Source organism: Thermobia domestica, chromosome 2, assembly GCF_964235325.1.
Source record: "Thermobia domestica chromosome 2, izTheDome1.hap1.1, whole genome shotgun sequence".
In the NCBI taxonomy this organism is placed as follows: Eukaryota; Metazoa; Arthropoda; class Insecta; order Zygentoma; family Lepismatidae; genus Thermobia; species Thermobia domestica.
The window spans coordinates 312,458,790-312,485,844 of NC_137455.1; the positions used below are offsets into that span (position 1 = coordinate 312,458,790).

At 35.5% G+C, this 27,055-nt stretch overlaps 1 protein-coding gene across 3 annotated transcripts in view; it reads right to left on the reverse strand.

Annotated features, from left to right (window-relative positions):
* Positions 1–9,359: 9,359 nt before the first annotated feature.
* The window catches only part of Epg5 (ectopic P-granules autophagy protein 5), a 141,501-nt gene continuing 123,805 nt past the window's right edge, over positions 9,360–27,055 (reverse strand). For all 3 annotated transcript variants that reach the window (XM_081748984.1, XM_081748982.1, XM_081748983.1), the window contains 4 exons: positions 17,777–17,993; positions 16,202–16,408; positions 14,059–14,178; positions 9,360–11,599 (listed from right to left, as the gene is read on the reverse strand). In XM_081748984.1, coding sequence (XP_081605110.1) covers positions 11,365–11,599; positions 14,059–14,178; positions 16,202–16,408; positions 17,777–17,993 — 779 coding nt within the window. In that variant the 3' untranslated portion in view covers positions 9,360–11,364. The remainder of the gene's footprint in view (positions 11,600–14,058; positions 14,179–16,201; positions 16,409–17,776; positions 17,994–27,055) is intronic.

The window sequence follows — 27,055 nt, forward strand, 5'->3', positions numbered from 1 at the left end:
TCGTGGGTGAAACCTGCTTCATCTGTAAATGAAATATCATCACATACTGTGGATGCACTGCAAGCTAGTTTTTCATCCATTCACAAAAGGCAATTCTTGGGGCAAAATCCACTGCCTAAGTCCTTGTACACGTTGAAGGTGATATGGATATAACAAATTACGATGTAAGATGCGCCACTTACTACTCTTAGATACGGCATGTTTCCGTAGCGCTATTCTTCTAAGTTGAACTTCCCGGTAACGCTTCTACGCGTTGTAGCACACTTTCCTCTACGTCGAGTGTTGTGACGTTTGGCCTACCTGTTCATTCTCCAAATCCAAAACTTCAATGTTCTCGTAGGCGTTGATGAACCCTACTCTCGGGATGTCTTCGGTTGGGGAAAGCATTTTGGCACATTCGAGTTAATAGTTTCAGGATCTCTGAGATGAACAGCAACACTTCCGATGCCATCCAAGTTCATCCTCATTAGTACCCGTGGTGACCAGGAAATGGTGACATGAAAAAACAATAAAAACGACCGATATTAGTATCGAATACATAGTTTTCGGAGTTCTAAAGTTGATTGCCGATACTCCCTATACCATTCAAGTCCACGTTTAATTTCCATTATCACGCCTGAGGTGGTGGGAAGAGGTTAACATGTAAAAATAATTGAAAACGACGAATATTAGTGTCGAATCCATAGTTGTCGATGGCGCTGAGATTAATAATTACAATCCCAATAATGTTAAAGTCGAAGTTTATCCTCCATCAGCATGAGAGGAGATGAAAAATAAAATGTTTTAAGTGTCGAACAAGTTCGTGTCGACTGAGATTAGTGTCGAACAAGTTCGTCAAGCTATTAGTTTACGATTGCAATGATATTTAATCCCAAGTTTAGGCAGGAACGAGCATGTCAGCTGGACTGGGAATTTCTAGACGCAGCATCAAAGACTGCTCGCATGTCTATCTGTAGGTCTACATCTTTATAGCCTCGCTGCTGAAAGAGACAAACTGAAAATCAAATCAATGTGAAGAAACAAATTATAGAACATGTCTCTCTTAAAACGAAAATTTTCAAAAACACTGGGCCACAAGTGAGTTTATTTTTAATGGAGAGTTTATATACAGGGTTTCATCCTCATAGCTTGATGGTTCGTAAGATACTTAATTTTTGGCATAAATTGACCTCGCCCTGCTTTTTCCTTTAGGATATCATTTTAATAAAGGTAACATATAAAAAAATCATATAAAATGGTAGGGCCATTTTCACCAAGACCACTTTCAATTTTATTATATAGATTACGAACGTGGTTTCTTTCAACAGCTTGCACCCCACTTGCTCGCTCTTCACGCCTCCCTAGAGGGTACACCCCTCAGATTGGGAGCCACTGCTCTATTGCAACCAGAAGTTCCAGTTTCAGTACTGAATTTGCATAGTTTGGAAGAGGTGTAGTTTCCCACTGTGAAATGGAACTCACTTTTTGTATTAATTGGAAAGGCGCGTGACTTTGTCCTTATAGAGCTGTCTCTGATCCATTATTCTACGACATGGGTGTTATAATGTAATCCAATTCACTTAAAGACAAGATAAAACGATAAAGAAAGGTCTATTTTCTGTGAAGTATGCCCGCCAACTCCCAATTACCTAAAATTCTCGTCCCGGTATGGGTCTGGACCCATGGAAATAGTGGGTTCTATCTTTGATAACCTTGGTATTGCGTAAGGGCAAAAAGGAAAAATCAAGAATTATCAAGCTCATATAAAAGAAGCGATCTAGAGTCAAACTCTTACCCTCTCTAAAATATTGAATTCCTAGTCAAGGAATTGATGTTACATTCAACAAAGTCCTATACGCAAACTTTTGATAGGTTCCAGATTTGGTGTTAGTAAAGCTCTTCTCTCACCTTGTTGAGGGTTCCTAACCTCACGCAAAAGCGATTCATTGTAACTCCTTTCCAGGCAAGTCGCATGGGAGCGCAAAGACTTACATTACTTCTACGGTTACTTCTAGGTACCCAGGTTATTCCGGGTCTAGGTACCATCTCGTGAGTTTCACATCATTAAAAAAAATCCATATCAGAATTTAGCATCTACAGAGCTCTCCATCTTTAAATAGTGAAAACTAATGGGACACCTGTGCGCTGCTTAGATAGCAATCATATCTTCTGTTGCAGTTTGTTCTAATTTATAGTAAAAGCTGTCAGTGTTTTTTGCTCCATAACGCAACTTTTCACTAACTCCATTTATACACTGTTTTAAAGATTGTTATTCCCAATGGCAGCTGCTATTAGTCGTCTCGGAAGTCGAATCTTCAATTACTGCACGGTCTAATGGTCAAAACCATATAAACATATGGCGGGTCGTGTTCAAAGAACTGTTTTACTACTTAACAGTTATATTCTACATTTAAAAAAGATGAAAAAAATAACTGGATTGACTACTTTTAGCCTTATGCATCATAATCACCAATATTACACACTGGATTAACGTTTCTTTTCAAAGTAGCCCGGAGGTGATATTCAGAATAGGTGTGGGTATAAACGATATTATGGGCAGGATGCTCCAAAGTATTGCACTAACTTTCTGACTTACCTTAATTCCAGGATAGAGAATGTCACGGCTTGATGGCAGTCCCGTAACTTGTGTGTTTGAGGGTGGGAGGACAACTGTCCTTATTTAGGCTCCCTTCGTTTGAAAGGAGACTCACTTCTACATAAAACTTTGTTAGTCTATATTATACGATACGAACATGAATCTATAAATTAGAGGGATGTCCAAATTGAGAGATTATACTGTAGTATGCTGATTGATTTCCAGTTTAACGTCCCTTTCAGCAGCGACGCTTTTTGCTACTGTCCTAAATTAGGCGGGTTGTCCTGAATTTTAAGGAAATTTTCAGCATTTCGAATTACGCTTAAGAGGACATATACGACAGGTCAAATACAAAATATGGGACAGATAGGAACGCATTATATGGCGGATGTCAAATTATCCAAAACACTTAAAACAATATCGTTGTGTGCCTATGCTACTGAGGCTTACCTGGGCTCAGAGGCACAGCGCACACTAGACGCTCTTTTCCAGATGAGGTTTCCATACCTACAAATCTAGAACGTATCCTCATGTTTATTCTACGAAGGAGATTATGAGAGTAAATAAAGGGTACACAAATTTCGTGGAGGAAATTGTGAGCAAAAGGAAACATTCATTAATAGCAAAGGTAGTGTGTGAGGCTCAATGCGAGTACCTTTGTTCTCTAAAATGAACCTAATTTGGAATTTAGTTTCTAGAAAAATTTTGATTAGTCTCGGGCTGAAAACAACACTTAGCCTCAAAACAGACATTCAGACGGGAGAGCAGAGTTATAGACATTTGTAAAGAAACTACAATAGATTCAGATCTATGTCAATGAATGCTTACTACTTACGGACTTAAAGTTTTCCATTCCAGTTCGTCGTGATCGGCACCAACACTCACACAAACACTTCACTACTACACAGTTTAAAGAAGTTGATCGGTGGCACTTGTTTAATCCATAAAGATGAATGGAAAGTCCTCTAATTCATTGGACATCAAAATTGCTAGAAGTTCAATCCTGAGCGGTGACCAATGAGGAGTCGGGGTCCCAGCATCATAGGCGGCTAGCAATCGTCTTTTCCCTTCTCTTCTGTGAGGGCGATGTTTCCCGGTGACTTCCCTCTTTTTGGGCGGATGTCGAGGGTATCTTTTAAATACTCTGAAGTATCCAAAGAATTGTAAAACAGTCTTTTTACGTATTGGATGTCTTCTTCCTCATATTAAATTTGTCTTTCGATGATTAAGTTAAACAAATAAGGAAGAGCTCGCACACGCAGATCTTGCGCGACAGACTTTTGGAGGCAGAAAGATTAATGTTACAAATCGTTGGTCTTATTTGTAGTTTCGTATGGCGTTCTTCGAGCGATGAAGCGTCCATATCTCAGCAAATTGATTTCCTGGCGATGAGAACGGTCTCTTCAATGCGTTTCTATCTTAGGTTTGCAGTTTCATTGATTTTTTTTTTTTTTTTTTTTAATCTTATGCTCTGTCTGCATGTCTGTTTCCCGGCTAATGTTGAAGGCCGATTTAATGAAGTAAGAAAAGTAATTGTTTCTATGCAATGAAAATTAATTTGGAATAGTTTAGTTTTTCTCCGATTATTTCCTTTTACTCGTTCTTATTTATTTTTTGCTTTCTTTCTATAAATTACAAATTAGATGAGTTTTACGATATAGAACAGATAGTGACACATTATATCGGGGGGGGGGGGGGGAATCAAATTATCCAAACACAAAATATGGTAGAGATAGGGACGCATTCTATGGCGGGATGTCAAATTACTTAAACACAAAATATGAAACATATTATATAATTCACAGCGTCTTAGACTATCGAGATATCGACATGGTTCTAGCGCTAAAATTTTCGTGTTGGCAGCAGTAAAATCACAGTCAATGATGTTATGCTTTGATCGGTTCAATGGTTCATATAATTTTTGTTCAACTAACCGCCAACAAGCTGATGCTATATTTTCTGTATCGTGTTTTGTTTAAAATTTCATTACAGTTTTCATTCACGAATATATGTATTTCTTTCTATTATTCGTAAGAAATTGTTCTATGCACAATTTTGGTTCTGAGGAACCGGCGATCTGCACATATTAATAAACGTGTTCCGCTTTACGCTTATCAGAAGATGACAACTCCACTTGAAACATCCGCAGAAGAGTAAAAGAAATTTTATTAATACCCTCTCACTTACGTATTTACTTAGAGAGAGAAATTAACACATTTTAAATTAAAATTCTTAAAATTTTAAGTGAAAACACTAACTCTGTTGATTGCGTCTGTAAGAATTTTCCGGAACAGTTTCGACCACTTGTTCACCATGTTAAATCATATACATTAATTTTAGAATCTTTGCAATGAAGGTGCAAAATATATTTATGAAGTGATTCGATCTTCATGTGAATGATTTAACCTGGCGAACAAGACCGAATAAGTGGTCGAGGGAAACTTACCGATGTTATGAACGGAGTGTGTTTTTTCACTTCATTTAAATGGTCGAAACCATTCAGAAAAACTCTACAGATGTAATGAACGGGTGTATGTTTTTACTTATCTTTTTAATAATCCCCACACTTAATTCACATTTGAATTTGGCGATCTTTTAAGATTCTTAAATATATATACCATAAGGAACTTGAAGATAGATCGTCCCAGAGTCTGCTATTGGATTCTTCCTGCACCAATCAACCTAGTCAGAATTGTTGTTACTCATCAGAACCCTGCTTTATTTTTCCTGCCATCTTCTCGTTGGTTTACCCAATGTTTTATTCTCCAGGCTTCCCCACTACATCTTATGCGAAATTCCCATGTAAGTGGCGAGTATCACCCACCTTAAACACCTTGACTTTATTTCCCGTAAGACAATACCTAGTCTGTGGTTGAAAGTTCCGCACTTACTAACTTTACTAGTGGCATGCACAAAGTCGGAGTCGAAGCTATGGAGAGTAAAAACTAAAGCAAGCAATAGTTCAAAAGTGGCAGATATAATTTTAATGCTTAAGCCTAATTTACAATCTGGCGAAAAATGCTTCATAAAAAGATATGAACCAAAAGGAGAAAAAGAATGTAGTAATTTCTATACTTTCATATTTATGCCAATCGATGCTGGTTTAAAAAATTAAAGTATAAAAGTTAATGATAATTGTATACTATCTCTCCTTAACCATATTATGTGCTGTTATCTTGCTTGTGACACAATGAAAGGTTTGATGAGCTTTTATTTTAGTATGTTTCACCATAACAGGTGGTACAGCGTCAATATTCGTGTTATCAACACCAAAACTTGTTTCTGTCGACTCTTTCGAAAACTGTAAAGATTTACCCTAAAGAATGTGATTTTGTTCACCTCAATGAGGTCTATCAATTAATATATGACTCATTTGGGCATTTTTTTTTCATTACACGCTAGTGACAATATAGAATCTATCTGTTTGTTCAGCTCCATTTACACGAAATTTTCCTCAAAACAAGAAGACCGTTTGCGAGTTAGCGACCGAACTTTAATATCCAATTCAACGGACAGAATTACGCTTTTATAGACTTTCCTTATACTTTTAGCTTCTTTGATATTACTCGCGACCACGAATATTATTAAATAAAGTAGTAACATGCATCTTCCGCCATTATTCGGGCGTCTTATTTGTTGTTAGCTTCGTTCTTATTTGTAACACTACGCCTACGTATTTCAATTTACCTCCTCTACATTATTAATGTTAATGTTTCGGTGAACTTGGTAGACCTTCTGGTCATATACTTTATTCTATCTCCATTCATTTCCAGAACAATTTGTTACCAAATGTCAGTAAGATAGTCCCATTTTTCTACGCTGACGTTATAAAGTTTATGTTGTTTGTGTATACAAGTAGCTGATTTAGGTAACCAATGATAGCTCTATGACACATAATTAATCTTCCTAATTGCTTATTCGAAAGTGAATTTAGGGGACACACACTACGCAGATTTCGAAGATTTGGCAGTATATTTTAGAAAGGTGAAGTACAGTTTTAAATATCTTACCCTCAATTTGAATGCAAACCCCCAAGTATGTTAATCAGCGGGTCAACTGGAGCTATCAAGGATAACTGATAGAGAAATCCACTTACCTTCCCATATCACTCTCTATCCATGCACCACTTCATAGCACGTGCACGACAGATCGGAAATAAATGAAACGAAATTACAAAAACTAAACATTTTTCGCAATACTTTATTGTTGTAAATATGTAAAACAACTATTATAAAGGCCAGTGATTCTTATAATTTATTATTAACCAAATATAAGGCAGCTTTGTAAAGTGAAATTTCTTAAAATGTAAGCAACTGCGTAGTATTTTTCTATTATGCTTGATTCATACTTGTATAGCGTAATTATTATGCTTTTACATCTGATGTATATTGGATCTAAAAGAAGATGCACAAATTATTGAAAAAAATAAAGAGCTTAATATAAATAATTATTTTTGCCACTTAATGTCATGTGTTTTAAAACTAAATTTAACTTCATACATTTTCTCTAACACATTACCTTTAATTCGAGAATACATTTAAATTATTCTGAGATAAGTAACAGAAAATTACGATCATCATCATTTGCTATAAGCTATTTTCTATTTATTTACTTCTTCAATTACCGAATACGTGCAGCCACAAGAAAAGAAACAATCAATCTTATATATTATCTATCAACAAGTTTTACTTTGCAGCATTATTAAATTTAGCACAATTATAATAATCACAAATAATATCACAGGTCAGATTTACTTAAATAATTTACCTCTTACACACAAATAAACTATTTCATTGAAAATATACAAGTTGCACGACATTAACAAATTAACAAATGAAAACGACATACAGTAAAATATGAAAAGAAAACTTAACACACCTTTTCTACATTAACAGTGCGCCGGTTTTTAAAATAAAAACAAACAATATATAGAAAAGAATATATAGAACAAAATAAAGATAAAATATGTAATTATATTTACATTCTCTTTTAAGTTTTAAAAAAAAGTATAGAAAAAGAGCAAAAAATTATAATTTCTGAAATTTCCCAGAATTTGATCGACTTAAGCAGTTACCATAAATCCAGGGGTAAAAATGAGAGGGGAAAACGGGCAGACGTCGTTCGCACACTAACGAAAAATATCAACGGCGTCCCCACCTTTCTAAAAAAATTACAATGGGCAAAGTTAGGCACGGGGAACGGCGTGAAATCAAGCGTCCACCTACCTTTTCAGATCCACTTTTACCCCTGAAATCTTTTTCTTCTTTTTTTTATAAGTACCTTGAAGTAAAATTATTCAATATATGTACGATTATTTCTATTAGTGTATGACGCTATGGATGTAAAATATAGGACATTGAAGAACTTAAGTAATTCTAGAACAATGATTTCAATCTTTTATGAACACTACTTTATTTTTAACCATGTAATATGTTAATGTAAGAACAATGCAGTGAGATTCAAAACTTTTAGAAAAGTGACATGAAAATATATGTAAAAATTCTCAAAAAGTTGTGAAGTTTTCCGTAACTTCTTTTAGAAAAAAAGCCTTGTAAACCACATTGAAGCTGCCAAATACTATATTGACAAATGTCATACTAACATCTTAATATACACTTAAATTAATAGCACATATATGACAGGAAATCGATGTAAAAATGCGAGCAAGCGCGAATACCACTGCTGTGCAATTGACTGAACACATATTAGCCTTATGTATGTTATGTGCTTACAACCATGGAAGTTTCAACAGTATCCATACAAGTGAGAACATTGGGTAGCTTTGAACTAGGAATTACAAAGATGATAATTGAGTAGCTTATTCGAGTTACAAGATTGAATACATCCATTTGTTTAACATATTCCCACATTTTGTTTCCTTTTGGAAAAAGAAATGTTCATTTTTTAATCTGTAGTTTTAATTCATGATAAGTTTAAAATTCTAACACTATAATCTGTATCGTCTTTTTTTCTTGCTGAATTAATTGAAATTTTGCAACATTAAGAACGTCTTGTAATGGGCAGAACAACACATATTTTATGATTTACAGCTCACCTCTACAAATTTTAAGCTGAAGCTTTGAAATCTTTCGCATATTTTGAGAGAACATGAAAACTGATTTTAGCATCCCTTAATTCTATTAAACAGAAACTTAAGTATAGTGGTTAGAGCGTTGGATTCGCGTCCACGTGGTCCCGAGTTCGATTCCCGGCCGATGCTTCCCAATTTTCGGCGTCCATCCTGCGTCGTGAGACAAATTGGGGAGTCATGTGAATAAAAGGCGTGGCGGCCACTAGATCTAAACTGCGTGACAAACATCTTGGCATCTGAAGGCGGCGCTCCAAGTTCTTTCTAAATGCTGCTAGCAAATGAGAGACCAGCGGTATTGCCACGTTTATTTTGTACACATCCACGTCTATTTTCTATCACCTGATTGCGCTATAGTATGTCTGTTTAGCCATAGCCACACCCCTCAACACTCAGCAACATCGCGTCAGAGCTTGCGTTTTATTCGTTTAGCTGAAATGCCAAGATGTTTGTCACAGGCTTTAGAAAGCTCCTGATACGCATCGCAGCGCGTTGACCACGTGTTCATCGCTAGGTTGTACGTAGTTCAGCCGGTCGCTAACAGATGGCGTTGGAGCGGCTCAGGCCCACAAAAGGTGCTGTTAGGCCAAGTGAGAGGTGGACAATTCCGTTTAGCAAAATTTAATTTTCTTTATATTTTCGGAGAATTTCTGCTCTTCAGTATTATTTGTCCTTTCTTTTAAATGGATTGCTTAAATTTTTGCTCGAATATATATATATATATATATATATATATATATATATATATATATATAAAACTTTCGCACACTTTCTCGTTTTACTGAACAAAAGTACCGGAACTTAAAACCCTGTATTATATTATTATAATGCTCTCATTTTAAAATAAATAAAATGCGATATTGCACAGATATAAACCTTTATATATAATCTGCAATAAAATGAAACATTAAACTTTTTTCAGACAATAAGGGGAAAACAAAACACACAAATAGCATAGCTGGCCAAGATTTTCAGTACGAGAAAGAGATCTTCTCTGATACAGCGAGATTTGACACAACTTTTTTACTTGTACGGTTGAAATATTCAAGCGAAGTTCAATCTAATATTTCTAAGATCTTCAAAATTAGACAATAATGGTGTTAAATCTCATTTGTCCTTAAATTAAATTTAATTTTTTAAAAATCATTTTGACATTACTCTTTTCTTTAGGACTGCTTATGCATCGCTTGTGCGTGTACCTCGGGGAATATGTGTACCACATGCTGACAATTATTAAGATACTCAAAGCTAGCTATTAAGGAAGTAAAATGTATTCATAACGGATTTTATTTATATATATATATATAACATTACGAATTTATTGAATTGATATATATACATATGGTTTCACAAGGAATAACTTTATCTCAAGCCTTCATTTCTCTTTATTTGTACATACAGTAGACTCCGAGTATCCGGTTTGCGATTATCCGGTCTAGTTTTCTTTTATGGTAATTAAATGAGGAATGCAAGGCAGTGGAAGCGGGCGTCTGCTACGATCCTCCTACGTGTCGTGTGCAAAATTCAAGTTGTGACAGAAAAAGAGCATCGTTCTGCTCCTTGTTCATTGTTTCGTCAGTGTATAACGGACCTCAAAACAGTACGCTTGCCGCTGGTCCTGATTATAACTGTACATACGTACAGTATTGTATTCGTAAATTGTTCTTCGGAAAATACGTACTGTATTACAACAGTGAGTTTTGGTATAAAAACTGCTTTCTGGTATTGGTGGGGCAAAGAAATGAGTTCATAGAACTCCAGCCTATCCGGCTTTTTTGTTATCCGGCCTGCCCTTCCGCTACATTAGGCCGGATACTCGGGAGTCTACTGTATAAAAGAACGAAAACCTCTCTTATTATTATTCTTAATTTTCAGTAGTGCTACTCCAGACCTGTCAAATAAACTGAATATATAGTTCACACTACACTACCCATGTTTCACAGCTCGCTTGCTCTTTCACATCTTGTTCTTTCTTCACATAGATAACTGCGGAAAATAATGAAATTATGCAGTATATAAAAGAAAAGTGAAAAATGATCATTAACATAAAACCCGCGAATATATTCAAATTTCAATCATATTAATTCGCTTTATATACAAGTGCGCTGACTTATCCTAGAAATATTTCATAGGAACTCATGACATTATGACTAGTAACAAAAAAGAATATATATATATATATATATATATATATATATATATATATGAATCAAGTACAACTCGCTCGATTCTGTTTTCTAAAACGTTCAAATGTTCTCTTTAGTACATTCTTTTGTTATGTAATATACAATGATTTATTTAGCTGTTAAGTACATAACAATATTATCATGGTAGTGTACACGGATATATCGTGTACATAAACAATAACAGATTACAAGATTATCACAATATAATCTTGAAATACCTTGAGATCTGTTGGGAACACACAAGCAAATGCAACACAAAGAAGAAAAAGTATGTGTATTATTAGTGATTAAAAATATTTAACCTCAACAATAAATAAATTCTAATTTATGTTCTTCCTCTACATTTCTTGTAATAAAATTACACAATAAATATAACGCGTCGTGTAGATTATTCAACGGAATATTTTAAACATGGATAAAAACCACAATTTTACAATAGAGTGTAAGAAATACATTCAACTATTTTAATCAGTGCTTAAAATTTAGATTGTTCAATGAGTCTCACAACGATCATTTTACCCTTTTAACTCTGAAAGATATTTTTCATGGTAAAGTTCTGTTGTAAGTGACCCAAGAACATGTTCGGCATTGTGAAGAGAGTTACATCCATCACGAACCAACTTTACAGCTATTTCCACCACTCCTCTTAAATCCAAATACTGTTTATTAGTTGTTAAACTCTCGAGCACTTGAAGAGCCTTGACAGCCTCCGCTGTAGGGATATCTTCACCAAAATCCGGTGATGATGGCCTACAAAAAAATACATAGCTTATCTATACAGTAGAGGAATTATAAGTTTTCGGGAAACCTCGACCGAAGATAACAAATTCCCCCCCCCCCCCAAAAAAAAAAAAGTAAAAACTTCCTAGTGTAGATATTTTCATATGCAATAATTATGCAAAATTATAGGTTAATGAAATATGAAGAAAATCTCACGAATCATTTGTGACACCCCCCCCCCCCAAGAAATCACCGAAAATTCTGGATTTTTTCAGGATTAATGTGTGATGCCATATTCTCAGGTTACCAAAGAAATATTTATGACATATGAACAAAATCGCCTATTTGGTTTTGAGAAAATTGCTTAGAAAATCTCTCCTCAAGAGTAAAGTAGCCCTTGTGGATTTTTAAAGGACAAATGAGTTATGCTATATCGTCAGATTAGTAATGAAATATTTATTTATGAAATATGAACAAAATCGACTGAGTCATCGTTTAAAAAGAGTTCATCCCACGAATAAACTATCTCTTCTGGACTTTTCCTAGAAAAAAAAAAAACGACTTATACAATATTATAGGGTTGTTAATGAAACACTGATCTATAAAATATGAAGTAAATACAGCACTTTTTGCAAAAATAACAGATTTTCATTTGGACCCCTCTGTAAACTATAATTTTGGGGTGAGAAAGTATGGCAGCATAATTTAACGTCGTGGAAGAAAACATCTGAGATTGTAAAAGAACTGAGATTGTAATTTCTTGAAGCAGAGTATTACAAATATCTTCGAGATCACTTAGATAACCACATCATTGGTAGTTGAGAAAACTACGGAGGGAATAAATAGGTATCTCTAGCTCTTTTGTCAGCTGATGTGCATCCTGTGCATGTAATACGTTCGCTCAAAGCCGTCACATAAAAACAGAGTACTTTTGTGTAGCACGTACTACGGAAGTAGTAGAACAAAATTTTGTCGAAATGGAAAAGTGAAAAGGAACGAGTGATTTCGCATATTACGTTTTGGCCTCAAGGTTTCTAGTAGTATTAATGGATGTTAGGAAGTCATGTATTTAAGTGTAAATTGAGTGATGAAACTTAATTGGTAAGGTATAAAATAGAAACAAGTTTGTGTTAGGAATTTTCTGCTACATTTGATAAGTTATGTGTCATTTGATAATGAAAAGTGAAGTTATACAAAATACTGCAAACATTCGCACGAATAACTTAAGGAAAATTTGTTAATCTAAATTTGAGGAGAGGAAGAGATTTTAAATTTTCGACTCAACACTTTATAACTTTTCGTTTTTAAAAAAAATCATTGCTTTGGAATCGGCCAGTGGTGAGGCAGTTTAAAAGATACTGCATGTGCCTTCTGTTTCATGTTTTGAGTTAAAGGACACGATTACGTATTTAAAGCAACTTTTGATAAAAGATATTACTTTGACATTTAGTCTTTACCATTATATAAAGTATAGAAATATTGTTGACTTCAAGTGAGAAACTTACGAAAGTGTTACATAATTTAAAAAAAAAAAATGTACATATCAGAAAACAGGAAATTTACAGAGAGTAGAAAAAATTTCTCTCTTTTGTGACAGTCGTTTGAAACAATTTTCTGCGTTCCCTTCAGAATCACGGACAGTTCGTTGTTGTTGCATTTAGTTTTCGCTGAAGCTGTTAAGATAAACTTAAAAGAATGAAACTCCAGATTTTCACTTCATTTGCCACCATATTTAGGCTTTGTTCAAAATTTTTACATAAATGTTTAACTACATTTTTGGATGAGATTTAACTTTGGCTTACTGGCTTTAAAAAAGTTAATAAACGACCCAAAAGCGAATTTATATTACATTCGTCAGTGCTAGGATTAGTTCCATTCTGGAGAGATTTATTTCTGTGCCTATGGATAAAACTTATTAACAGTCATAGGCTCATAACTCTTTCTCACAGCAGGGCCGCGGTGACTCAGTGGTAGAGCGTTCACTTTTGGTACATGGGGTTCCGGGTTCAATCCCTGCTCCTGACAAACACTGTGTGCATGGGTTTTCTCGGGGTTCTCCCGTCTCCTCCCACTTTCTTCATTCCACTATTTCATTCATTTCTCATCACCACCGTCTCCTTTAGACTAGTCGGCACAACGGTGGGACGTAAAACTCGAACATTTCATTTCATTTCTTCTTTCTCAGAGCAGAAGAAACCCTTGATACTCCGTGTATGTCATATGACAAAAGAAAATTCGACCCACCCACCCCTAGAGAATTTTACATAAACCTTAAGTTTAAAATTTACTCCTGATACGGTATGGCCTCTAGTCAAATGAACTAGAACATATTTACAATAGAACAAACGGGCGGACAGTCATTATTTATGCATAGGGGCCATGAAACGTGTAAATCCGTTGAAATCTCGAATTCGATTTTCTTCACGATCACCGTATTTTCTTCTCTCCCATTGTTACTTGAAAATAAAAAAGGAAATTGCAGAGCTCACCTTCTACTGCAGTTTCTGCCAGCAACCGCTCCTGGAGCCTCGGAGTGAATTCTAATACCATCTTTACCAGGAAGTTGAGCCAGAATGTATGCTGCCATAGCACGTGATAACAGCCTGAATCTGAATGCAGAAACAAAATGGCTCAAAATACAAAATAAGGAACAGTGAATATACAAAACAGTGTAAGTCTTTACTAATGTATTATAACAATGTAACAACTGTCAACAACTGGTGTTTATAATATGTAACTATAATAACTCATATCAAAAATTATGGAAGAAGCATATGATCTACTTTAATCAAGCAATAAATAGTAGCTTAAATAAATAATTAAAAGTATCAAATAACTAATCCAATCAAAGCTTCAGTTCATAATATTTTGTGTTTAATATGTTTACGAAAATAACTAGTGTCGTAATCCTTATGAAATAAGATGAACTTACATCAGATTTTACAACCAATTTAATCAAGACAACAGTTATCACAATAACTTCTGCGCAGGAACATATGAAGTTAGAACAAAAGTAACTTACATATTTGCCATCCAGGGTCCTATTGTTGTACCCAATTTTCGATTTCAAGTGGGAATCATAGTCATATCAAATACAATTACAAATAGGATTCCTCTCTATGTCATCCACTTAAAGCCTCTATGTTTTTGATGTGAACATGATTCCCACGTAAGTAAGTTTCATTTAAGTTTGCAGCTTTCTAATTCAAGTATTTAAATACGAATAGGTAATTTTATTATGTTACTAGAGCAACTAATCCATTGTTACATTGACGTTAGCTATTGTTACAATTTTCTTCTCTTTTTTGTTTAAATACTGCCAATCTATTAAGAATTTAGTTTCTGTTATGAAGTATTTCATTTCTGTAGTGAACATATTTTCGTTTATGTAATAATATGAATACTGTCATTTCAAATATAAGCTATTTCTTTCTTCATATGATATGGCTTGAGGTACTAAACGCTCTATTAGATACTGCCTATTGTAACTAAGAGCAAAGATGCTAGTACGAAATCCGATAGCCTTCTCTGCACCCTAGCAAAGATTTCTCATGCATTTCCTACGATGTGATGATGAAGAAGAAAAAGAAACTATCTCAAGTACCTGACATATTTCTGTGTTTTCTCTTGTATTTGTGTGTATTAATATATATTATAAACTTTTTTTATATTGCTCAAAAAATTATCGATTGCTTGCAACACTATCACAATATACACAACATGAAAGACAAGATAATAAATATCGAACTTAAGTAAGTAATTTTGTACGTATTATCTACATTTAGTTTTCTGTACTGTAATATTTAGTAGCATCAATATCAAGCTTATCTTTATCAGATTTCACAACTTCTTAGTAGTAGTAGTAGTAGTAGTAGTAGTAGTAGTAGTAGTAGTAGTAGTAGTAGTAGTAGTAGTAGTAGTAGTAGTAGTAGTAGTAGTAGTAGTAGTAGTAGTAGTAGTAGTAGTAGTAGTAGTAGTAGTAGTAGTAGTAGTAGTAGTAGTAGTAGTAGTAGTAGTAGTAGTAGTAGTAGTAGTAGTAGTAGTAGTAGTAGTAGTAGTAGTAGTAGTAGTAGTAGTAGTAGTAGTAGTAGTAGTAGTAGTAGTAGTAGTAGTAGTAGTAGTAGTAGTAGTAGTAGTAGTAGTAGTAGTAGTTGTTGTTGTTGTTGTTGTTGTTGTTGTTGTTTACTACTACTACTACTAACAACAACAACAACAACAACCACGACTCCTCCTCTTCCTCTCACGCTTCTCTTCGCAGTATAAAGTACTCCTAGCAAACCAAGAACGTCTCATATTGTCCAAGATTGAGATTATGAGGGCTAACGTTGTCAAATTCAATTTATTTACACTGCACTCTTCTTCGCTTTGAAATTTAAACAAATCGTGATATTCTGTTTAGTTTTTCGATAAATTAAAAGACGTATTTTTCAAGTGACCAAATGTGTAAATGTTTATAATTCAAAACAAAAATACTAAAATTGTGTTTGCGATGCAGTATAACTATTGATTAAGATATTTTTACATTCTATCAAAAACTTTTTTTTTTTTTTTTTTTTTAACCTTTCCAGTCACCAATTTCAGTATTTTTCCTCCACCAAAAATCCTAACTCTAATAATACCAGTATCCATTACCTAGTTGATAGAGAAGACTGTTTTCCTAGTCCGATAGCTCCTAAGATTCCCCAGCCAGAACGATCCTCCGCGAGTACACTCAGTGCGTGAGCAAACTTCTGTAATAATTTAGCAGGTAGTTTTATGTCGCCTGCATACAAACACTGCCTCAATGAAAGGCACAAAATTTTACTCCACAGAAGAGGAAGTTTGCTCTCTGTTGATTCGCTGTAATAAGAATAAGAACAATATTTAGAAAAAAATGTTATAATCTTCATTAGCTTACAGAACAGAAATGTGAGACCGTAAACTACCAAATTCATTTAATTTCATTTCTTTAATGGTATCATAATTATAAAGTAAATCGACAATTAATCACAAACAACTATAGCTAACAACTGACATCAGCTATTGCGGGAAAAAATCGCTCTTCATTGATTATTTTATGACTATATTTACAACATAGCTGATTAACTTTCTCATAATTTACTTTCTCATGCCTCAGTTTCATGTATTTTTTTTTCTTTTTTCTTGATAATTTAACTAAGTCCAAACCTCAACTTTGATAAGCCCAAACCTAAAACCAAAAGCCTATATAGCATATTTCATATGCGTACCAAACTCGTCACGGTTCGCCTAGCCGCTAATGGTACCTAACGCTTTCCAAGTAAACTTTCATTTCATATACTTAAATCCATCTATACATCTTCGATAGCTACAAAACTGAGTTGTCAAACAATCGAAGAAAAAAGAACTACGTAAAAGAATAACATATAAGAACTTCCTACAGACTAAAATAAATAAATAAATAAATAAAAAGAAATCGCAACAGGTCCTACCAGCCGGCTTATGCATGGTTAGCACAGCGGCTCCCCTCGCCATTAATACTGGCTTCCTAGACCGGACCAGCTTCCAAGTCGCTCTCCCAACTTCTTCACGACAGTAGGTGGATACCGGAACGCAAACACTATCTAGTGAATACGAACGATCACTTGTCTTTCCTCGGACCAAACTCTGCTTGACTTCACTGATCTCACGAGAAACGGTATTCCAGTGCGGTTAGGGCGATGGCACTACCACCTTCAAACAGTGAAAGTATTTACCTCTCAAACATTGCAAGTATCTATAAACTCAATACCGGATTTTTCAATAGGTCAAGTCCAACACAGTTTTGAGAACTAAAGATTTTATTTATTTCTCTTTCTAAAGGGTTTCACTAGAAGGCACAAACTCTCACACACAGAACACCGATTTAACAACATACAGAAGTCACTGAAAAAAGTACAATCAAATAGCGAAATAGTTTGAATTATTGTCTAATTCATTGGATGCAAGGTAAGATTTTCCTTCTTTTAGTTATTCAATATGCATCATACTATAGCATCTACGAGCAATTTAAACTCGTCAATGTCTATCAACATGCCAAATTTTATAAAGATCGGATAAGTTTTATCGACCACGATATATAAATGTTATTCTTTTCTTTCTTTCTTTTTCTTTAAGTATAGGTGATATTCATCCCCCACGAAAACTCAGGAGCAAATGAATTAATTTACAAATAACCGCAATGTAATGTGAAATTTACAAACAACTTACACTGGTTTTACGTTGATCATCCAGTCAGTCAGAGTTTCTAGAATGTGACCTTCTTCGTTGATATCTCTGCACGTCTTCAGTTTCTTTAACAACAAGGCATACAGAGTAAGAAGATGTCCATTGTTCACAAGGCTTTCTTCTACAGGAGGTTGACGAGGTGCTCCAAGTTCTAGACTGGAAATCGCTCTATTCCAATCTGGTGGTGGAACAGGCGGTACTGAAATATGCAAAATAAAATGAACTCGTAAATGAATTATGATTACAACAAAAGAGTATCGTTTCACAGTGTGAAACTAGGACTTCCAACCTGTGTGAATCCAACACTCAAACATGAAGTTGTGCATCTATATGTACTGGTTGCAACTGAGTAATAAGATCAAAGATAAAACTTATTCTTCAGACGTTGAATCCATATCAAAAAGCCATTGCTCGATATGCCTTATTGTTTTTGTTTTATGGTGATAAAGGTTGAAACCACATATAGTTTATTTCAACCACTTCCTGTTTGAATAGAGAATAACAGAGGAGATGGAACCTATCTTTCGGACGCTGAATCAATTGCAAAAAACCGCATTGCGATATATATCTTACCGTTTTCTTTCTGACACCAGTCGACAGACGGACAGACAAAGCCATTCCATAAGACTTCCGACACTTATGCATAGCATAATTTGGAAGTCTAATAGAAAGAATAAAAGAATAAAGCCATGGATTTTCTATTAAGGTAGTACAATGCGAAAATTATTCTTGACAATAATGAAATATCATTTCTAAACACCAGAAGAGCATTTTCTTATTTGAATCAACACAGCACGTTTGGCAAAGAATCATCACATCTTCGAAGAAATTTAAGAAAAAGATACACAAATTGGCATTTATTCCGAAGTTGGGCGTCCGCTTTCGCCACGTTTTTTCGCTGTTATCTTCTTTCCACACTTTCTGCAATTTGTTATTAGGTTCATTAATCCGTGCTCTTCACAAACTTTTAAAAGATTTTGCTCGTTATCAACGTATTGTTTCACAAATGTTAAAACTGTTAGTTCATTGCCCTTGTACATTCGCCATGTTGATAACATAAATGCTCGTTTCTTTCACACAATGCAGCTGTTCGGTTACCTTGCGCCAAGTAGTTCCCTCCGCTTGCCGTATAGTCCCATGTTTAAAACCGATTATATATAACATACACAGATTTTTCGAGACTCTTATACATTATCAAGCACACAAACGATCAAATTATCCATATCTTTCCTGTAAATTTTAAAAATTTTGCTGGAAACGGACGCCCAACTTTGGAAATTAACCCCACAAATTCAAAATTTCTTACTTAATATTCTCAAAGAACTGGTTTAATACAAATCTAGCCTACCACTGTTTTTAACGAATTACCACCATAGTTTTAGTATCCCATTAATATCTGTTATTATAAATGATTAATATCTGTTATTATAAATGAAATACAATAATTATTTAAACACCAATCATTTTTCAAAATTTTACTATTGTTTTTCACAGAGTTTTAAGGCTCTGAAACCACTCACCGTTCGCATTATGCACCGTTTATCGTCTCTGTCGGCTGCCATACGCGATGCTTACGACTGAAAACAGTATCTCTTCCTTCAAATGTTGTTCTCACGTATAAGCCACAAGTCATAGTCCAATGGGTTAAAATCCAAATTGCTACAAGACTAATCTGCTGGAAATATAGCTTCAAAATCGTTTTTATCACAGGCTCTGGCAAAGTGTTATTTCCTTTGTCACAGTGACGAGATTCAGAAATGCCGCCATAAGACACTCGTCATCAAATAAAATACGAGTCAAGATGGTGGTTTTCTCTGAGACAGCTCTCCTAGCATAAATCTTCTATTTTGTAGGTTGAAGGAATTTTCAAATGGCAAAATTTCATCATCAGCGAAAAATTGAAAATTTTATGCGGTAAGAACGCCGAGACCTGTACTTTCCTCTGATATTTAACTGTGAACAAACAAATGGCTTGTACTTCGTTGGCAAACTCTCACTCTTACCTAATAGCTTATTGTCCACTAAGTGAGATATCAATATCTTTGAAATTGATACATTAGCGTTTTGCGAGCCACCACTGATCTCTTCCTGGCAAGATTTCTCCAAATTCAATCTGTCACTTCCCTAATCCAGCAGTTCGTCCTTACAATGTGTGGCTGACACTTTCTAGAGCAGTTACGCACATTCCAGTCTTAGTAAATATTTTGTTAGTCAAACAGACAAACATTCATGTAATATTCAGCTCCTGAAGCACGCCAAAGATTCACCAAAGCTAGATTTCCTACATTATGTACCGATACCACAACAACACGATTCTCAACTGTTTCATAAAAAAAAAATTTTTTTCTACTTCATGCACGTCACACTAATCCGTCATCTACTAAGCTATTGATGACCTTGACTACTTGTTGTTTGCCGCCTATTAGAAGTTTGAAATAATATTTATGATAAAGAATGGATATACTGATGTTTTGTCTACCATTTGTCAAAATGTCAGGAAAAGATTTTTAAAAATGTATAAATAATTTTTTTTTTTGGGGGGGGGGGGAGAGGAGAACATGAGAATGCTTTCCGAAGCTAAAAGAGGATTGGTGACCTCTCCAGTTTGAAACTCATTCTCCGTTGCACACTGACTTGGCGTTGAAGCTCTGCACAAAATTCTCATATTCAATAATACAAGTTCTTTTTTTTTCTGTTTAATATTTTATATAGACTTCACAATTCTTTATATTTTTCTAATACTTAAAAAAAAAAAATAAATAAATAAAAATATTTATAATAATAATAATGTAAGAGATTTTGACTTTTATATATTATCCACGGCGAGCTGCTAGATTAGTAACTTATACAGTAAATTCCACTAGACGTTTACAGAACGTATAACTTATATAACATTCTGAAAGAATAACGACCCCTCTTGTTTTTAAATGCGAAATAATTGGTGCAAAGCGTTTCGTTTTTATTCTGTGGAAAAAAAAAATATCAGGCTGAGTCGAAAGTAATGTTGTCTTTTAGAAATTCCAGTTTGCGTGAAGCTGGAGCAGTGGAATGGGAATTTCAAATAACCAATGCTTGTTTCGAGGCAAGTCATAGTACACATGTGACACAATGCATGTCGAAGTGAGGCTCTCATTTGCAATTTGACTTAGTAGAACGGTAGAGAGCAATATATGTATATTATTAATATTATTATTACAACAATATGAAAGGTAACACAATTGTTGTATTAGTTCATGAAATGTGTATGTTTAAATTTGAAAAAAATAGTTGACAGTCTCACTGCTCAACGCTGGTCCTGAAATTCAAGTAAGGAGAAATAAACTTTAAGAAAAATACAAGAAGCACAGATTGATGTGGTCTTTACTCAAGGTACAAGATATCAACTTAAGAAGCAGTTTGCAGCCGAGATAAGAACCTCTCAAACTACCATTCTGGCTTATCACAGGCTTGGGTTTATGAAATGTGATCTAAGGTTCTCATAATCAACAGACTGAACCAGACTAGACATTTTAACAAAACGTCACTTGAAAGATTCTAGGTTCTAGTGGCGCCACGAGCATTTATTTTTACAAGCCTCATGTGATGCATCTAAAATGGTTCTATCTAGGTAAGTCGCATTAGCAGATGACGACAGATCCAAAACTACGGCAATATTGTGATTATGGTGGAGCTGTAAATCCTGCGTGCCTGAAAATCATTCTGGATGGCGCCTTATTATGGACATAAGTTATATGCTCACCCAATGAAACGACTACGCAATACAGGGTGTGACTGAAAAGTACCGGAACTTTTCCCGCCGCGCGGCTCCCTGGCGTTCGAAAAATGTGAGGGGTGGGGGAAAATGTGCGCGGGACTTTCCTCTTTCAAGCGGAACTTGGCCCAGTGCGCTGCGAGCAGCGGTTGAGAAAGCATCGCTGTCCGCGCGAACGTCGTTTTGGTCGTCGGTCACGTTTTTTGAGCGCCGAAAATGGAGTCAAAGATTGACCAACGCTACGCCATCAAGTTCACCGAGGGGTCGTACTCGTAGCACCATGTTTCATCACCACTGATCACACTGTCTAATAACTCTTCGTCGGCTTCCACACAATCCAGTACTTCACGACTCATTTTCACTCGCAGTTCTTTTTGCTCCTCGGTCAACACCTTGGGGACCAGTTTGGCGCACACCTTCCGCATGTTCAATTCTTCAGTCACAATTTTTTTGCACTGCATAGTATGTCAAATTAAGTTCTTCGCTGATCTCCCGGAGGGTTGTCTGACGGTCCAGGTTCAGGTATTCGCGAACTCGGTCGACGTTTTCATCGCTTTTCGACGTCGACGGCCTCCCAGAGCGTGGTTCGTCATCGGCGTCCTCCCGGCCTTCCCTGAAGGCCTTGTGCCACTCAAAGATCCGAGTACGGGACATCACATCTTCCCCAAAGGCTTCCTTCAGCAGGTCCTGGGTCTCGGTGAACGTCTTTTTTAGTTTGACACAAAACTTGATGGCGTACCGTTGGTCAATCTTTGCTCCATTTTCGGCGCTCAAAAAAACGTGACCGACGACCAAAACGACGTTCGCGCGGACAGCGATGCTTTCTCAACCGCTGCTCGCAGCGCACTGGGCCAAGTTCCGCTTGAAAGAGGAAGGTCCCGCGCACATTTTCCCCCACCCCTCACATTTTTCGAACGCCAGGGAGCCGCGCTGCGGGAAAAGTTCCGGTACTTTTCAATCACACCCTGTATATTGTGCTGGCTTGGTAGAAAGAAGATTTATGTATACAACGGTCTATCATTTTGTGTCATGAAATGTGAACAAAAAGTCTGAGCTGCAGGGATCAGAGCTGTTGTGCAACGTCTTTATTTCTTATCCCCATCAACCAGCACGTTTCTTACAAAGCCAGACCACCACTCAATATCAAAGGGATGAAGTAAGAGATAGAAAAGTTCCTCGACCTCATTACCCAGAATTAGTGTCCACGGAGAAACGATATAAAATGGACAACATCGCGAAATAAATAAGAGTTGTCATGCACGAAGTCATAATAAAGAAATTACAAAAAGATACTTCGACTCAACCTGAAATGAAATAAATACAAGGTAAATACACACACACACAATAGCAAATTAAGAGTAAAATGTGAGTATTATTCGCAACAGAACCCTTTTGTTTATAATACTTTCAGCGGCATATTTTCTATATTAGACAGTGCTTTCGCAGCTGCATCAATGCGGCAAGCTAAAAAGAAAATGCAACCTGTTCCATAATTGTGAAAAATTACTCAGCTTATTATTTGAATGTGCAATATCAAAATCTTTTATACTCTTGTGCGGCTTTGAACCTAAAATTAGAAGCATATTTTATACGAAAAACTATCATTGCAATTCAAACTGAACAAAGGTGAATTAAAAACGCTGTAGGCACTGGAAAATGATCAAACCTTTCATCATTGCCCTGGTGGAAGCCTGCAAAGTGTTTCGTCGTCTAAACGCTGGAAAAGAAGCAGTTCATATATTTGTTTACTTAATCACTGAATACATCAAGGTTTCCTTCTTTCTCCCAAGTTTTACTTTTAAGAAATATAAACTAATTCAAGGATCGAACGATAAATATGGATGCTTCATGAAAATTTATATATACGTATTTCATACTATAACATCCCTTTATGATAAGAAACACTTCGAAACTACAATTATAAATTTCTACTCGGAAGTTCTTTTTTTAAATTTATTTCTAAATATACACTAGAACAATCAAAAATTTTGTCTTTATTACTGAAGTGTAACAAATACTGAGAACAAACTATAAAATAGGTTCCGTATATTACATTATATTCTCTATGGAACAACTAAACATTTCCTATCAAATCAGTGTCTAGTTCAGTTTTCCACTGCAGCTAGGACGTTGGAGCTGAACATACTATTACAGACGTAAAAAATTTATACAAAACTTCAACCATGCGAAAATTTGTATTTGAATCTTATTATATTAATACGAAAGAACCGGAATTGAGCTTAAATAAAGGAAATCTGGATAACCAATGGTAACATCATAAACAATTTAAACCATAAACACGGACAATGGTAAATTCCCTTTGAATCTCTTTTGCACCAAAAATTCCCACGAAAACAACTAAAATAGGGATCTTTTCTTTGGGGGGGGGGGAGGGGTAGATTACACGGAATTGTGATACGGTAACATTGGTGCTCTTGGAACGGAACTCATGCTAGTGAATGAGTTCGTGAGTTTCACTTACATACTTCGTAAGTAGATGCGTGTCTTTATATATATTTGTTGCCATGCAATAGTCTTCAGTGTTCAATAAATAAGTTGCATGACATTAGACTATAAAATTTCGTTTAAGGATAGTAGTTTCTAAAAGATGTAAGACAAACATTTGGATTTAACAAACATCTGAGCAAGACCACAGGATGTTGCAAGGTAACCGACACATCGTCCCAAAAAATAACCTGAGGGCATATAGGTAAGCAATTTATAGTTTTCAATAACTTACTACAGTAACAATTACGTTGCATATGCTTATAACATTACTTTTGTACATTGATTTTAATTCCTGTCCTTTCCTTTTTGTGCAAAATCATGGATATGTTTTACTGTTCTAATGATAGATACATTGATAGTTCTAATGATAGTCATCCTTGATTTTCCCTTATATTCCACAATGGTTATTCTTCGGTAGGGAAATTTTAAATGTATGGGTTTTAAACATACTTTATTTGGCAAATGTTTCTCAAACTATGGTCCGTGGAACAAACGTGGTGTTCGAGGTACAACTTTGTGGTCTTTTTAAATTAAATATTAGCCGAAGACGACAAAAAAAAAAAAAAAAAAAAAAAAAAAAGACTCAAGTGAACTACGTATCACAATATAGTTTCAGATCTCAAACGGATGTGGATTATATAAATAATACATTATTCAATTTAATAATGTAAAGATTAATAAATGTTAATATTTTAAATAGATGTATTATTATCAAATATACTTGGTTATGTTCAATTATTTAAAAATATTAGATGTACAACTTTGCTTCTGCCGTTGTTTTATTTCCCGGCATTCGAGGTTTTATTGTACAAAAATTGGTTATATATTTACGATTCAAACCATCGATGGCCACTACTTTCTCCCATCTTTCGGGCAACGTACGAATCCTGCATCGAAAAACCTGTTCATCCTTTAAGGTGAGCCACGTATCGATACAATTTTTTACTTTTCCATAAAAAAGTAAGAGCTGGTTAGCCAGGCCGTGTGCCATTAATCGGAACAAGCGACAGAGGGAGCAATGGCTGGAGAATACGGCGGGTGGGGCAAGTTCCCATTTCAACGTTTCCAAGTATGTTTTGACCGACTTTGCGACATGGGGTCAAGCATCGTCATGGTGCACAATCACTTTATCGTCTCTCTCGTTGTATTGCGACCGTTTGTTTTTCAATGCTCAGGTTAAACGCATTGCTTTCGATACAGATCACCTGTGATTTGTTTCCGTCGGTTTTAGTAGCTCATAATACACTACACCAAGCTGGTCCCACCCAATACAGAGCATGACCTTAGAGCTGTGAATATTTGGTTTGGCCGTCGACGTGGAAGCATGGCCAGGAAGTCCCCATGATTTTCTGCGCTTGGGGTTATCGTAATGAACCCATTTTTCGTCCGCAGTCACAATGCGATGCAGTAATATCTTCCGTCTTGTATTTTTGGTGTGCCCAGTTCAGACAATTTAATCATTTTATTTTAAAGGCTGCTACTTCTTTACCCATAGTATAACTAATCGTTGTATGTTTTCACAACGGATAGATCAGCAGCGAAGCAGACGATAGTAGCCGACGGTCTTGGCTGTCGCCAGCAGCTAATCACCGTCCTACCAGTATTTACGTCACTCTGGTAGGTGGGATTCCTGTGAGCAGCAGGAACAAAGAAGCTGCATGACGTAATCATCATTGGGCGCCGAGACTCCGATTCGAGACAAGTAATTTACATTCGCTGCTCAAAACGATTCATAGAAAAGATAGCAAATATGTGAATCCAGCGTATATTTCATTTATCTTGTGCATCTACACATTTTAATAATTTCAATGCAATCTCCTTATTGTAAAATTATGTAAGTATAATAGTATTTGAAATAGAGCATTTATTCTGCTCGTAGCAACAGCGTCAGATTGATTGAGAATTGCTACCTCGTGTTATTTCATGGTGCAGTATATATTGGTACAAACAGATTATCGTTTTATGTTTTCTTTCAGTTCAAATGCTGCTGTAGTTTTACTCTATTCATAAGTTTAAGGTTGTTGTTTGAATTTTTGCCTACGTATGGTTAGCGGTGAAAGAAGCTATTACGCTAGTGATAACTTGTTTCGTCATTAATGCTCAGGCGAAATATTCGATCAATGACTACCTAATATAATGCTTACTCTACTTGGATTTCCATCCTATAGGGTAAGCATCAGTCTTTGCCTTTCAAGCAGCTGTTCACAAGCAAATAAAAGTCGTTCAAACGCTGGCTTCAACTCTTACTGCACCCAATTTCCTTGTTTCTGAATCATTCCCATGGCTTTGAGGCGTTTTGAAATGGCTTGTTGAGTCACTCCTAATGATCCTGTCAATTCTTCTTGCGTTTGACACGAATCTTCAAGAAGTAATGCCTCAAATTCTGCATCTTTGAAAACCTTCTCTCTTCCACCGCCATGCCGGTCTTCGATGTCAATCACCGTTCTTCAACCGCTGACACCACTCACAACACACTCTTTCACTAATAGTGGTCTCTCCGTAAGTGTTTGAGAGTATTCGATGATCCTCCACCGCATATTTCTTCATATTGAAGCAAAAAATTAAAACCTCCCACAAATGAAGAGAATTTAGTTCGTAAACTGACATTTTCAATCGAGAATAACTTTACGATGCGATCAAAAATCGACTATGATTCGATGGGGTTACGTTGACAAGTGCCCAACCTTCATGTATGACGTCTATATCTGATTATTTCCACCATCACTTACCGTTTGAGCCATCTATTGGGAAACGGCGGAAGCAAAGTTGTACACCTAATAACGACAAATAAAATACTAATAAGTAACTTATTTTCTTCTATTAATACAATGTAAAATAACGAAAAATTTAATCAATAAGCCTATTATTAAAAAAATGTAAGTACAGTACATGTTCAAAGCATAACAAACGAAAAAAAGATAAATTTGGGACAAGAGGAATCGGGTCCGTAGAACATTCTGACTAATAAAAGTGGTCCCCACTTGAAAGAAAGTATGAAAAAC